Source organism: Babylonia areolata, chromosome 27 (assembly GCF_041734735.1).
Source record: "Babylonia areolata isolate BAREFJ2019XMU chromosome 27, ASM4173473v1, whole genome shotgun sequence".
Lineage (NCBI taxonomy): Eukaryota > Metazoa > Mollusca > Gastropoda > Neogastropoda > Buccinidae > Babylonia > Babylonia areolata.
The window spans coordinates 3,886,007-3,901,875 of NC_134902.1; the positions used below are offsets into that span (position 1 = coordinate 3,886,007).

Sequence of the window (15,869 nt, forward strand, 5' to 3'; positions counted from 1 at the left end):
GCGCACACGCACACACACACACACACACTGACACATACACACACTTTGACACATACACAACGGCACACACACACACACACACGCACACACACACACACACACACTGACTTCACACACACACACCTCAGACAGACGGCACACACTGACACACACACACACTGCCGATACACACTGACTTAGTACACACACACACACACACACACACACACACAGACACTGACTACACACTGACATACATTACATACACACACACGCGCGCGCGCACTGACACACACACACAAATACGCTGACTACACACTGACTGACACACACACACACACACTGCATGACTACACACACCGGCACACACACACACACACTGACTACACACTGACTACACACTGACCACATACACACTGACAACACACACACACTGACACACACTGACTATACACAACACACAGACTACACACACACACACTGACACACACACACACTGACTACACACACACACACACTGACTATACACAGACTGTACACACACACACACACACTGACTACACACACACACACACACACACACACACACACACTGACTACACACACACACACACACACACACTGGCACACACAGGGTGACTACACACACACACACACACACACACACGTCAGTTCCCGCCACTGAGATCGTATTTACAGGTTTATAGGTCAGTGGTTCCCGCCCGCTCGACCGTGACTGACAAGCACGGACACAAACACATACACAAACTGAACATACAATCTTTCGTCTCTCTCTCTCTCTCTTCGGGGTCTGGATGCTGAAAAACTACATACAACTGCTTATCTGTTATCTTGGAACGGAAAGAATTATCAGTTAGTTTCTCTCCACGCATACACAGTTCTTTCAGTTGATCGAATCGATAAGATTGTCTTTTGTTTTTAGTTCATTTCTACTTGAACTCGTGCGGTCGTTGACTGGTGTGCAACAGGACTGAGATGGAGAGCGGACGGTATAGTAGTCCACAAACACAACACACAATGAGTAAGAAATATTTCTGTAACTGAGCCGTATAATTTCAGGCTTTAAAAAAAAAAAAAAAAAAATTATTATTTATTTTTTTGTCAGAGCCAACCCGCCCATACCCCCACCCTTCCCCAACTGGTAACCTCAGTCGGAAACCAATCACACGGCTCCGTCCTTACTTGGTCCAACCAGCGCGCTTGATTTAAACTCTGAGGTTATCCAATCATTTGAAAAAAAACTTACCAAGGGAGATAACTCTTTCTTGTTCCGGCATGTACCTGGCACGAAGTATGAACGTGCGGTGAGTTTGTTTTTAAAATGATTTAAAAAAAGGTTCATTTGAACACAGTTTTGAACTTGAACTGACAGTATGACAAGTGGTACACGCTTGGGTAAGTGCCACAAATAGGTATCTGGAGAAGAGGAAGAAAATTGTTTATTTTGAAACCGGAACAAAGCACTTGAAACAGAAGAGTAGAATGTTTTGAAGCTGAAGGCTAGAAATATGTGTACACTGTGCATTGACAAACAATTTTTCAGACTTGGCCCAGTGTTTTAGCCAGTCTATGTGCACGTGTGTATTCGTTTGTGTGTGTGTTTCTTTTCCTTGAATGTGCACAATGGAACCAAGGCGACGGACAAATACAGACCCGTTATTAAACTCAAATGACGAGGGGGAAACGGAAGCTCTCCGGTTTCTTGGAATGGAAGAGGTCGACGGCGACATATGCATGGACTCTTTTCCCGACTGGCTGCAGAACTCTTCCATGTCTCAACTGTCCACTGAAATCCCGGACTGTGAACACAACATCACGTTTAGTGACGGACACTTCTTGCCGGTCAACCCTCTCACTCATTCGCCGACAAGCCCCCCCTCAGTTCGTGAGGATAAGAAAGCGGAGAAAGCTGTGGAAAACACGGATGTTGTGGACTCAATGGCGGTCAGTGTTCAGGGCGATCTTGGTGCAGTGGGACAGCATGACTATAGTGAGCATGACAGCTGCAGTGATATGGACAATGAGACGTTGGTCGGCACAGAACAGGTCACAGACCCCCAGTCACAGTTACAACATGTCCACATTGTGGCTATCCCTGTGGCGGCCAGCAGTTCCAGTGGTACCATCACCACCCTCCACCCCACCATGAACAGCAACACCATCATTCTCAACACCAGCACTGGAGACACCTACTCTGTCGCCGGGGCAGCCTGCATTAATTTAGCTTCTGCACAAGAACTGCAAGCCCTCTCCAGTGGTGAGCAAATACTGCAAGTACAAACTGACTCCACTCCAGCGCTGTCTTCCCCTGTGCTAGTTGAACATTTACAGAGCGGAGTCCCCGCCACTAACCGTCAAAGAACTGTCTCTCTGACGCAAACCAGCCCTCTGAAAGAGTCACCGTCGTCTCAGCAGCACACGAACACTGCACCATTTCAGCCTCAAAGTCAAAGTAAGTCTGAGGTAAAGAGTGCAGTGAGAAGTCTCCAACAGAGCTTTTACCCAGTGCAGCAGGAGGAGAGGAAAGTCTACCCCAAACCAGTGTATTCCTATAACTGTCTGATCGGCTTGGCTTTGAAGAACAGTGCCGCAGGGACGCTACCTGTGCATGAAATCTACACTTTCATAAGGTTGGTTGAATTGGAGTGCGTGTGAGTGATGTCATTGATATGACAAACTACATAGTATGACCCCATATAATGCTGCATACACACACGTGCATACATGTATGTATCGTATGTATACAAACAAGCACACATTATTGACAAACATGTAGACATGTGCAGACATTCACTGATGCACACACACTCACTCAACTTGTGTGCATTTGATACTAGTAGTAGAGGATGTAGTATGTGTGCAGAGGAACAAGAACAGTGCAGCAATGCATGATAATTAGAAACGTGTTCAGTACAAAACACACGTATACACACAATACATACACACACCACATTAAATTTTGGGCAATAAGCCAATATTTTCCTTATTTCTTCCCCCCACTCCTGTGTGTGACTGAGAGAATATCCATGCCTTGTGAACACTACTCATTCTGCCCTGAGGGGAAAAAAATGTGGATTTGCCAACATTTTCCATGTTTGTCTTGTTTCCAAATTAAAAGGTAGGAACTCCACGTTTTGGTATTAATTACTGTTAGTGTTACTTAGTACTATACTTGTGCTAGTCAGATATAATTTACATACATGCACATAATCAGTATTGACTTGTGTGTGCACATGAAATATACACACAGTGACACATCATGCCCACATACAAATGATACATGTATGTATACTGTGTACTCGTACAAAATGCACGTGCACTTACATGGACACACAATAGCTTACAATGACAGCATGACCAAAGGTATGAACAATGTTGGTTTCTTTTCTTTTTTGTGATATCAATTGAAATAGAATTTTATAAAATGCTTGTCTGGAGGGAGATCTGAATCATCATAATGAATTCATGATTTAAGCTTTAACTTAAAAATAAAGAAGTCCAAATGATTAGGCAAAAATCCTAAAAGCTGTGACATATATATATATATATATATATATATATATATATATACACATATACATATACTCACACACACACACATATATACACTAAATTATGTCTTAAAAGAAATATATATAATTAAAAAATTGCCTTTTTTTTCTGTCTGAGCAGTGAAAACTTTCCCTACTTCAAGACTGCGCCTGATGGATGGAAGGTTTGTGATTTGGGTACATTAAGAAAACTTCTCTTTTTTTTCTTTTTTTTTTTTCATGAATTCACTTCATATGTACCAGTATTCTCATTCTGTGTCTCTGTCAGTGTCTGTCATGTCTTGATTTTAATATATCTCTAAGACTTGTACATATATATCAGATTGCAAATAAATAATACAATTTTCAGTTGTGGAGACTGTGGTATACATACAAACTAGGTGTTGCTGTGCATGGTACATTGGTAGACTTGGGGTGAGCAGCAAGGGAATGATACTGCTGAAACTGTGCAGATAATGGTGCAGCCAAAAAGAAAAAAGAAAAGAAAAAAAGAGAACTTAATGAAAAAAAGAAAGAATAGAATTGACAGTGCATGAAAATAACAATACTAGTATTTCACACATGTGTATTATTATTATTATTTTTTTTTTTAAATAGAAAATCACAGAATGGTAACTGATCAAATTTTTATGAAATGAATAATTTACTGGAAATAAGCACCAACAATCAACTGTGCATGGCTGGGTTCTAAATCTAACACTTCTTTTTATCATTATTATTATTATTATTTCTTTTTCAACATGTTTTTATTCAGTTGACATGTACAAGGTGGTAAGCAGTCCCATTCATTTGTCTTAACTCTTCTTTCCCCCCTCCTCCCTGGAATGTTCCAGAACTCGGTTCGGCACAACCTGTCGCAGAACAAGTTCTTTATGAAGGTGCATAACCCCAACACGGCCAGCAGCAAGAAGGGCTGTCTGTGGGGGATGAACCCCGCCAAGAGGAAGAAGAATGACGACGACATCATCAAGTGCCGGAAGAAGGACCCCGCCAACGTGCACAGCAGTATGGCGTACCCAGGTCAGCACCACACCTTCAGTTTTTTTCTGATTTCAGTTTGTTTCTCAAGGAGGCGTTGCTGAGTTCCAACAAATCCGTACATGCTATGTCACATCTGCAAAGCAGGTGCTTGACAGCAGCATAACTCAATGCGCTCTTAAGTGATAGCATACATTACATGTAAATGATGTATATTTGTGCGTGTACCTATGTAGATTTTTTTCTACAGAATTTTGCCAGAGGACAACACCCTCGTTGCCATGGGTTCTTTTTCAGTTCACCAAGTGTGTGCTGCACATGGGACCTTGGAGGCGTTGCTGAGTTCCAACAAATCCATACACGCTATGTCACATCTGCAAAGCAGATGCCTGACAGCAGCATAACCCAATGCATTAGTCATTCCTTAAGCAATTGCATACACGTATATTTGTGTGTACCTACGTGGATTTTTTTCTACAGAATTTTGCCAGCGGACAGCACCCTTGTTGCCATGGGTTCTTTTTCAGTTCACCAAGTGCGTGCTGCACACGGGACCTTGGTTTATCGTCTCATCCGAATGACTAGACGCTCGGTTTGATTTTCCAGTCAAACTTGGAAGAAAGGGCGAGAGTGGGATTTAAACCCAGACCCTTAAGGACACTGAATTGGTAGATGAGCATCTTATCCATTCTGCCACCTTCCTCCTTGTTGTTGCAAGAATTGAATGGCCTGTCAAGAGCATGGATCTATATATATGATAGTCAGTCGTGTCCGACTATGACCATCAGAACAGCAGAGGAGGCAACTGCTGTTCTGACTATTTGGGTGAGAATTTGATTAGAGTGGAGAGTGTCTTGCCCAAGTTACATCCCCACTCTCTCGGCCAAGAGGGTTTTAGGACAGTCGGCGTTGGGATGGTTCCCAAAGGCCAGCCAGCCCACAAGGCTGCAGCACTAAGAGCCAGTGCAGTTTTGCCTCCTAGTTTGATAGTCATAGTCCTTCACAAAAGGCTAAGCTGTAAATGATTTCCCATTGACTGGAGAAACCACTGATAATACAGCTCTCACTTTGCTGTTGGCCCAAATGTAAAACTTATGTCAATCTGTGGTATAAGCCGAGTGTTGAGCAGGGACAAGAACAAAACTACAGTCAGACACATTCGGATATTATGGGTCCACCCACACGCACCCGCCCTGAAAATAGAGTATGACCCACACTTCATGCATGGCGAGGATGAAAATGGTCACGACTCATACACATGAAAGCCCACTCATGTTTACATGCGTGTGAGTGAACTTGGGAGTTGCAGCCTATGAATGAAGAAGATACGGTGAAATGTGGTGTGGTATTGTATTGTATTGTATTACTCTGTTTGTCACAACAGATTTTTCTGTGTGAAATTTGGGCTGCTCTCCCCAAGGAGAGCATGTCACTACACTAGTGCACTGAGAACCCCACACATATTTTTGTTTTTTTTTGCCTGTAATTTTACTTGTCCAGTAGAAAAGGATCTTTTCTGCAGAATTTTGCCAGGGACAACTCTTGTTGCCATGGGTTCTGTTCCGTGGGCCAAGTGCATGCTGCTCACGGACCTCTGTTTATCATCTCATCCAAATGACTAGCATCCAGACCACCGCTCGAGGTCTAGTGGAGGTGGAGAAAAGATTGGAGACTGGGGCTTTAACATCATTAACTTCAGGTAGCATTTCTTCAGTTATTAGAAAATAATCAAGCCTTTCTTGTTTTTATTGACTTGAGTTAAATTTGTGCCAGGTATATGTTCTTTTGTCTGGATATGTTTCTGTAAAAACATCAAAAAGATTATTCTTTGTCATGATAACACAAATTTTTCTCTGTATCCTTGGACGATTTTCTGTACTTGAATAGTTCCTTACATCTAATTTCATATTCAAAGTACAATTCCAGTCCCCAGTAATTATAACATGATCTTTGGTGTCATATACTGTACCATGTCAAACTGATGCAAACTAGGCCTATTGGTTTGCTCTGCTTGGCCAAATTTCGCGCGGCTAACAGTGAAAAGATGGGCCCACCGCTCTCAGCCAATCAAACGCCTCTAAAAACTATAAGCGCTTAATCATTCCTTTGGCCAAGGCTCTCCACGCCATCTTGTCAGGTTTACGCTCTGTCTCGTCTTACGCTTTTTTCGGCTGTTCAGCGTATCCTTTTGGCCTTATTTTGTTGCATGCGGCTTGTGTTTATTGTATTCTTACATTCTGTGTACTCGATTCGACTCGGCACCCTCGATTCGTTCGATTTTTTCTGCCTCTAAGTCGATCCTGTCTTTGATCATTACCAATATGTTCTATGTGTTCACAAATTCTGTCAAAAAAAGTCTGGTCTGTCACCACTGCTGGGTCCATACAGCTTCACCAAAGTCATCTTCTTTTTTCAGAAATTCAAAATTCATCACAGTCACATGTAACATCCATGCTGATCTCGGACAGCATCAAAAATTTTATATTCAAAACTGTTGTTAGAGTATGGCCACACCATTTTTGTTTAATTCAGGGCCACTGAGCCAGACATCATAACTCCAAGTAGCTCGAATAAAGTTTTCTGTCTGTATCGGTAGGTGTGTCACCTGCAGACATAGGATAGTAGCATCTTTCTTTGCGAAGAAAGTCAAAGACATCTTTCGTACTGTTTACGGAGATAGAGAGAGAGAGAACCAGACAGACGGGTAAACACAGAAAAATCTGAAACATCAACATGAAATAATAGGAATTTAGTCACTGTTGTAATCTGTGTACTCTTTGCAGTAAAAATCCCAGTCTGTTCACAAGACCTTGAACAAATGTTTCATATTCCCTCATCTTCCAAATAAACCCTTCCATACTGAACAGTATGTATATTTCAGAAGAACCATGGTAAAGTAGACTTTTTTTTTTCTTCCATTCCTCCATTACTCAAAATGTTGCAATAAGCAGCACAGATTTTGATAGTGTTGGCTCCCACAAAGCTGAAGTAGTAGTACCATGCTCCTCACAGACACCCACTCAAGACTGAATAGTTTTTCCGTTTCTTTGAGAGGCTGCAAGTGTCCACAGTAAAACTTCAAAACATAACAGCAACAGGAGATCCTGACTCGACTCAACCCACAACTTCACACCACCCATGCGCACGATAAAAAAACAACACCAGCATAAAAAATATGACAAAACCACATAACAGTGCCATATAACACTCACACATTTTCTTCATAGCTGGGTCCACTGCCACTGTCCCACTTAAAAGAACATTAATAATACTCCACAGCTGATGGACAAACACTCAGTGTTGGAATTGGCCATTGTCTTGACCAAAATCATGTGATCGAAACAAAGTACATGTGTTCTCGCCGAAGAAAAGCAGTATATCAAAACAATACCGTAATTAATCATGATGGAGCACCCGCTCACATATACACATACGCCATTTAAATCTTATTGTAAAAGCATTTCTATTGCATGAAAAATGGTTGAGGCTATGATATTAATCATCATGTTGTGTCTGCCTGGCAGAGAACTTGGAGGCCATTGAGAGCGGGCGGGCGGGGCTGCCGTTCCAGACGGACCATGACTTTGATGTGGAGTGTGAGGAGGAGAGGGAGCCCAGCCCCCCCATCCGTCTGAAGCCTGAGTTCACGTCCACGCCCAACAGGAGAGGCGACCCCGAGGACGGGGCCAGTGAGCAGGGGGACATGACGAGCGAGGCGGAGTCGTCTCCCTGGGACGGCGATGATGAGGATGAACAGTTGGTGAGTGTTGGTTTTTTTCTGTTCCACTCCCTCTGCCAACACTCCACACCATTAGCTCTTCTTTAATACTTCCTTTTATTTTGTTTATTTATTTATCTATTTGTCTGTTTCTGTTTTACTTATTTGTTTGTTTTTGTATTCTTCTTTTATTTATTATCTTTACTTAATTTCAGACCTGTTTATGATATTACTTGATAATGATAGTATTTATACAGCGCTGAATCTTGTGCAGAGACAAATCTAAGCACTTTCACACCAGTCATTCACACACATGTATAACTCTAAAACTGAAGAAACTGAAGACAAGGAAGAGGCAGGGAAGGGAGGCTATTATGGGAAGAGGTGGGTTTTAAGGCCAGACTTGAAAGAGCTGAGTGCGGAGGCCAGACAAAGCGAAAGAGGAAGTTCATTCCAGTTGCAAGGTCCAGAGAAAGAACGGTGTCCAACAGTGGAGTGTTTGAATCTGGGTATGCATGAACAGAGTGGATCCGAAGCTGATCGTAGAGAGCGAGATAGAGTGTAGAGGTGAAGGCAGCCACAAAGATAGGAAGGGGCAGAATTATGAATACTTTTATAACACAGAGTGCTGATCTTATACTTTATTCTGTGTGAGACAAGGAGCCAATGGAGATGTTGCAAAAGAGGAGTGATGTGCTCAGATCTTTTCTTTCTGAGGACGAGTTGGGCAGCAGAGTTTTGTATGCGTTGAAGGGACTGAATGGACGAAGCAGGCAAACCAGACAATAAAAAGTGGCGGTAGTCAAGGCGTATAGAAACAACCTTTTTTTTTGTAAGGTACTTCTGAATCAATGATTGCAGTAAAAATATATTATCAGTAGTACTTTTTCCCTTTCTAAAACCTGCTTGAGCTTCTGGAATATTTTCGTCCGCATCACAAAAAGCACTAACTGACTTAGACTTTTATTGAAAACATTGCTATATAGTTTGCTTATAATGTTTAACAATGATATCCCCTTATAGTTTTCAGTTTTTCTGTGATCACCCTTTTTGTGCAGTGGGAAAATCAGTCCCTTTGTCCAACTCTCTGGTTATTGTCCAGTTTCAAAAACTTGATAAAACTTGATTTAAACATCAGTAGCAACATGAAACTGAAACACAGGTGTTGTACCATCCAGTCCAGAGGCTTTACCTTTCTTCATACCCTTTATAGCTTGACGCATTTCATCGTCAATAATTTTTTTGGCAAGGTCTACTTGAGTTGTCAGAAATGTGGCTCTTTACAACATTTTCCATTTCCTGACGAAATTCTACAGTTCTTTTTTTTTTCAGGATTTATCAGATCACGAAAGTAATGGTACTGTGACTGTGCACTGATCATGCAAGATCGATTCGAAGCGACACTCGTTTTTTGCCAGAACGATTTAGAGTTTTTGTCATTACAAACATCATTGAGGTCTCTTAGTATTTGATTATTCTCTTGCTTCTGTTTCTCTTTGCAAAGTACTTTGAATTGTTTTTTCGTATTGATGTACTGGTTCAAGTCTTCAGTTTTATTGGAAAATCGCCACATATTCAGTTGCCTGTCCTTATCAGTTTTAGCACACTCACAATCTTCGTCCCACCACGAAGGCTGTGCATGTTTCCCGCTTTGCCTTCCTGTGTTTAAATTTTTTATTTTTGTCAGCTGCTGGCTGCAACAGGTCAGTGAGGTAATCTGACCCTGAATCAACACTTCTCTCCAATGCTGATAAAGTTTTCAAATTCTGTATAGATCTGTGTTTTGACTAATGTATTTATAGGAAGAATCCTTCCATAAAAACTTGCATAAATCTTCCATTGCTATGTCGTCATCGTCTGAAAAGTTATATCAGTCAGGCAGTCAGAAGAAAATGTCGATTTGATAGGAAAGTGGTCAGATTCGCATCTGTTAACAACTTTGAAGTCAGTAATTAAGTCAAACAGTGGTCTTGAAACAATACAGTAATCAACAACACTCATACCATGATTAGCAATGCAGGCTATTTCCCCTTTTCGGTCACTATCTGTTCGTATGTTGATAAAAAAAAAGCCTTTGGATTCGAAGATGACCATGGCTTCAAGAGTCAGATGGAAGATCGGTGGCTGTGGGTCTGGCGGTGACCGACCGGTGAGGCCAATCCAGGCCCTGAAGACTCACCCACATGTGGGACACAAGTGAGTGGGTGCTGTCGTGGCAGTGGATGCTACTTGAGCCTTGCACACAGCACGCTTTCACTGCGCCTTGGTGATGCACCTGGCTTCAGCGGCATGGGCTCCTGTGGTGATCTTGCTGCGCCAAGCAGGACAGTCCAGCGCAAGCGTCTCCCACATGTTGATGTGGACGCCCAGGTCTTTGACTGATGCTTTGAGGCAGTCTTTGTTGCGTTTCTTCTGCCCTCCAACTGAGCACTTGCCATGACACAGATCTCCGTACAGCAGCTGCTTAGACAGTCGGCCGTCTGGCATTCTGACCACATGTCCAGCCCACCTGGCTTGGGCTTTCTGCAGGAGGGTGTAGACGCTGCAGAGGCCAGCTCGTTCCTGGACTTCTGTTTCGGGGACTTTGTCCTGCCGCCTGATGTGGAGGAGTCAGCGGAGACAGAAACCCCATCGATGTCACGAGGCAGTCCTTTATTTGAACGATTTGACTGGGTTACTGCCACAGTGTTTTTCCTGGCTCCTTGCTCACCCAGCAAAATGTCGGACACTGTGCTCAAGCAATGCAGTCATGGAGCAGGAAAACAACAAAGATTGCTTTCTGTAGCTGATGCTCAGAAAGAATTTAAGCGTTAATTTGAAGAAGATGGTGGTGTTGGATGATTTGATAGAAAATAAAGGGAGCAATGAAGAGACTGGCCAGAATACAAAGATCAATGTGCGACGCTGGCTGCACAGAGCAGACAACAGAAGCTCAACTGAATTATTAGCAGTACACACTAAGCGATGTTTGGTTCTGTACCAGAGGTCTTCATTTGAGAGAACAGAACCAAACAAGAACCAAACAAGCACCCATAGAAGAAGAAATCAAAAAGAGAAAGTGGGGGTGGATAGGCCACACGTTGCGCAAGTCACCACTCAACATCACTCGCCAGGCACTTGACTGGAACCCCCAAGGCAAACGCAAAGTTGGCAGACCCAGGCAGACATGGAGAAGAAGTACGGACACTGAAGTGAAGGCAGCCGGAATGACGTGGGCCCAGATAAAGAGGATCGCCCCAAACCGTGTCCGTTGGAGGAGTGCTGTTGCGGCCCTTTGTTCCCGAGCGGAGCTATAGGCATAAGGAAGACAAAGCGATAGTCTTGGCACTGAGCCAGTGCGGTCCGATGAGAACTGGATAAAGTGAGCATGTCATAGGTGTGGGAGGGGAGGCTGAGGGGGCGTGGCCTCTCATCTATATGTTGTCACTTTGTCACGTCACAATAAATTGTGTATCACTGTATGTCTCTTTTTTATTGTGGTTGTTCTAGTATAAATTGTGTGTACACATATTATCCATTTGTTTAGAAAATATATTATTGTGCAAATTACCTGCCTAATGTTTGTGTGAACAAGTTGAAAATGTGACAGAAAACAAAACACTGATTTCAAAACAACTACATGTTACTGAAAATATACAAAATTGGACATGTTTTGTATTTTATTGATTACCTTTCAGAAAATACATGCATACTTTTATGGGTTTCTCTCGAATAACAAAGTGCACAGAATTTTTTGAAAATATATATATACCCGTTTTTTGTGAAAAAATCCTGGCTGGCAAGTAGATTTAAGTTGAATCTTATTTCCCTGGCAATGAAAGGGTTAAGTCATGTGATACAAAATGCTCTGTGCTTCTGCATGTTATTGTTAATGTTTCATTTAGCCCATTACAGGTTTAAGAAGTTTCTTCCTTGAAAAATGACAGGCCTTTTTAAAGTCCTTTAGTTTTAGGTTGCAGTTTGATTTTTTTAGGACAGAAAGTAGCATTCTAGTTGATTTCTTGTGTCTGAATACATATAATATGTGAGAAAGAGTGAGCATATATATAATTGTGTGCATACTTGTTAGCGTCTGCACTTTACATCACTGGTTGAATGTTTTTGGTTGCACATTGATGTAAAACACACACACACACACACACACACATGCACACACAGAACTGAAAAAGGAGTATTGGAGTTGAGCGCAGAATGTCTGACCTGAGTTCTACATGGAATAAATTGTTGCAGGCACTACAGTGGGGAATCACAGACGCGGACATCGATAACCTTGACATTGACCTCCTCATGAGTTCACCCATCCATAGCCAGGATCCCCCCAGGCTGAACCCATTGAGTCACTCAGGTAGCCTGGCCTCTGTTGTGTAGTAAAAATAATAATAATAATGGTATTTATATAGCGCTGGATCTTGTGCAGAGACAAATCAAAGCGCTTTCGCACCAGTCATTCACACGCATGCATAACTCTAATACTGTAGAAACTAAAGACAAGGAAGGGCAGGCAAGGGAGGCTATTTTGGGAAGAGGTGGGTTTTAAGGCCAGACTTGAAAGAGCTGAGTGTGGAGACTTGACGAAGCGAAAAAGGAAGTTCATTCCAATCGCAAGGTCCAGAAACAGAGAAAGAACAGCGGCCAACAGTCGAGTGTTTGAATCTGGGTATGACCGTTTTTTACCCCGCCATGTAGGCAGCCATACTCCGCTTTCGGGGGTGTGCATGCTGGGTATGTTCTTGTTTCCATAACCCACCGAACGCTGACATGGACTACAGGATCTTTAACGTGCGTATTTGATCTTATGCTTGCGTATACACACGAAGGGGGTTCAGGCACTGGCAGGTCTGCGCATATGTTGACCTGGGAGATCGTAAAAATCTCCACCCTTTACCCACCAGGCGCTGTCACCATGATTTGAACCCGGGACCCTCAGATCGAAAGTCCAACGCTTTAACCATTCGGCTATGGCGCCCGTCTTTTTTTTTTTTTTTTTTACAAATTCTCTGGCATTGAACTGGTTAAGATGTGTGCTTTGTTTTAGCGGCTCTTTGGGCCCCAGCTGCTAATTTTACTAAAACCAGTCGCTAACGTCCTTTGTATTAATTATTATGACTGCTGTGACATGCGTCATTAGTATCACTATCAGTCATATTGACCCTGAAGGACACTTTGTTTTCCTTTCAAATCCATTTTTACTTTCTTGAGTATGACTGTGCTTTTGTCTTATTTTCTTTTCCAAGTGGAATTTGTGTGTGTGTGTTGTATGTGTATGTGACATTTTTTTTTCAGGTTCTTGGGGATCAATATTGAGTGGACAGTATTCTCAGCTCTTATAAGTAATATAGCCCTGCATGGTAAACTGGGCTTTAACTTAAGCAACAGTGATAAGTAAAAAAAATCCTTGTTTTTTTTCTCCTGGTGTAAAACACACAGCCAGAAACAGTTACACAAAGTTCTGACTTTAGTTTATGTATTTATTTGACCATTCATAACTTTTTTGAAAGATGAACAAAAATATGACAATTATTTGCAGTCAACAACCGGACCCCAAGTCCAGTGTTTCATCGCCATGGTGACGAGGTCAGTCCTGCGCGTCTGTTCGTCCAGTGCACCCCTTCCGTCGTCAGGAGCAACCTGCTGGACTTTGAGGCGACCACGCCGCACACACTGCCTGCCCTCAACGGATAAATGGCTGGCTGGATGGTGTGTGTTCGCTTCTGGGGAAAGTGTGTTGGAGTGTGAGGGTGCGTCCGCCGTTGGTGTTTGTGATGATGGTGTTGACAAGTGTTGTGTAGTGAAATTTTTGCTCAATGTGTGGATGAGTGAGGTTGATGGTGGTGGTGGTCTCCTTCCTGTGTGAAGGCAGCCTGTGACGTCCAGACTGACGGATGCAGTTGTCATGTCCAAGTTACAGACTTGTATTATGTCGTCAGAAAATAAAGGAAAATGTCTTATGTTGCAAGTGCGTAAAAATACAAGCACAAATACATGCCCTCATGTGCCTCTCCCCCACCCCTTCACTCCTCCCTATGCGCAAAATTAAAGCGCTCTTGCAAGCGCAAGTGCATGCATGCACACACACATATGTACTTTGGGTTCTCAGCCCCCACCACACACTTCTTATCCCTCCCCCTCCCCTTCCGCATGCCCCCTCCTCCCCTCCTACCCCCCCCTCCCCTTCCTCCTCCCCTTCCGCCCCCCCCTCCCCTTCCGCCCCCTCCTCCCCTTCCTCCTCCCCTTCCGCCCCCTCCTCCCGCCCCCTCCCCTTCCGCCCGCCCCCTCCCCTTCCGCCCGCCCCCGCCTCCCCTTCTGACCCCTCCTCCCCTTCCGACCCCTCCTCCCCCTGCCCCCTCCCCTTCCGCCCGCCCCCTCCCCTTCCGCCCACCCCCGCCTCCCCTTCCGCCCCCGCCTCCCCTTCCGCCCGCCCCCTCCCCTTCCGCCCGCCCCCTCCTCCCCTCCCGCCTCCCCTTCCGCCCGCCCCCTCCCCTTCCGCCCGCCCCCTCCTCCCCTTCCGCCCCCTTCTCCCCTTCCGCCCGCCCCCTCCCCTTCCGCCTCCTCCTCCCCTTCCGCCCCCCCCAATTTTTGTGCATGAAAATGTAACTTGGAACAAATCACTGACCGCAAGAAACCACGCCGAAAAACACTAAAATGTTCACACAGTACAGGCACTTGCACAATCACGCTCACAAATGTATTATTTCGCACACAGAGAAACAGAAGGTGCAATAAATAACCTGCTTAGACATAAAGTCATAGATTATGAATTGACAAAAGTGGCATGCAATGCACTGGCTGCAGAAGAGAGACGTGTGTACAAAAGGTTGTGGACGGTGAAGCAGACACCAAACCTTTCCTTGTCAGTGTTGCTGGTGCAGTGTCTCACGTCTGGAAGTCAGTCCTAAAGATGAAAATGACCGCTTCCAGATTGATGCCCCACCGTCACGCTGCTTTGAAAGAACTGGTGACTCCAGTGTGCCAATGACTGTACCTTTTTTTTGGATTTGTTTTAGCAGTTGTGTTGTGAACACGCATGACCGCTTCGAAGCCTCCTTGAAACTAAAACATTTTTTTTTGTTTTAAAATTTCTTTTTATTTGATTATTATTTTAAAAAAAAATTGTGTTGTGTTTGTGGATCAGTCAGAACGCTTTGACGCCTCCTTTAAACTCCAAAGTGAAACTTGACGTCTTCTCTGCTATGTGGGGACGCTGTGCTGTGGATGAAGGCAGTGCTCGCTGTCACTGGAGAGCTGCTGTCAACTGTTCTCACCTCGATATCATCAGTTGGCTTGGATGTGTATCCCTTGTATTGTTTTTTTATATTTTTGATTGAATTCTTTTTTCTTTTTTTTTCTTCTCATTTTCATGTAGCAGATGTAGTGTGTTGTATGTTATATGGATCAGTCAGCATACCTCGACACCGCCTTGAAACAGGAACTGGTAGCGAGCAGGAAAGTGTCCTCCGTTCACACTCCCTTCCCTTCCGTCCTGCCCTCTTCCAAGCCTCCACACTTCTTGCATACCTTTGTGTTTTCTCGTTTGTAGTTTTTTAGAATTGTTTTAATGAACTGAAGGAGATGTGGTGAAGTGTATGTGGTGGGTCAGTCCTTATGCTTTGTCGCCGCCTTGG

The 15,869-nt window shown here is 43.6% G+C and overlaps 1 protein-coding gene across 1 annotated transcript; it reads left to right on the forward strand.

Annotated features, from left to right (window-relative positions):
• Window positions 1-1,707: 1,707 nt before the first annotated feature.
• LOC143301563 (uncharacterized) lies at window positions 1,708-14,330 on the forward strand. Its single transcript, XM_076615942.1, has 7 exons — window positions 1,708-2,257; window positions 2,507-2,630; window positions 3,673-3,715; window positions 4,385-4,571; window positions 8,054-8,289; window positions 12,478-12,592; window positions 13,775-14,330. The coding sequence occupies exons 1-7, from the start codon at window positions 1,708-1,710 to the stop codon at window positions 13,927-13,929; spliced, it is 1,410 nt and encodes a 469-aa protein (XP_076472057.1). The 3' UTR covers window positions 13,930-14,330.
• Window positions 14,331-15,869: the final 1,539 nt, after the last annotated feature.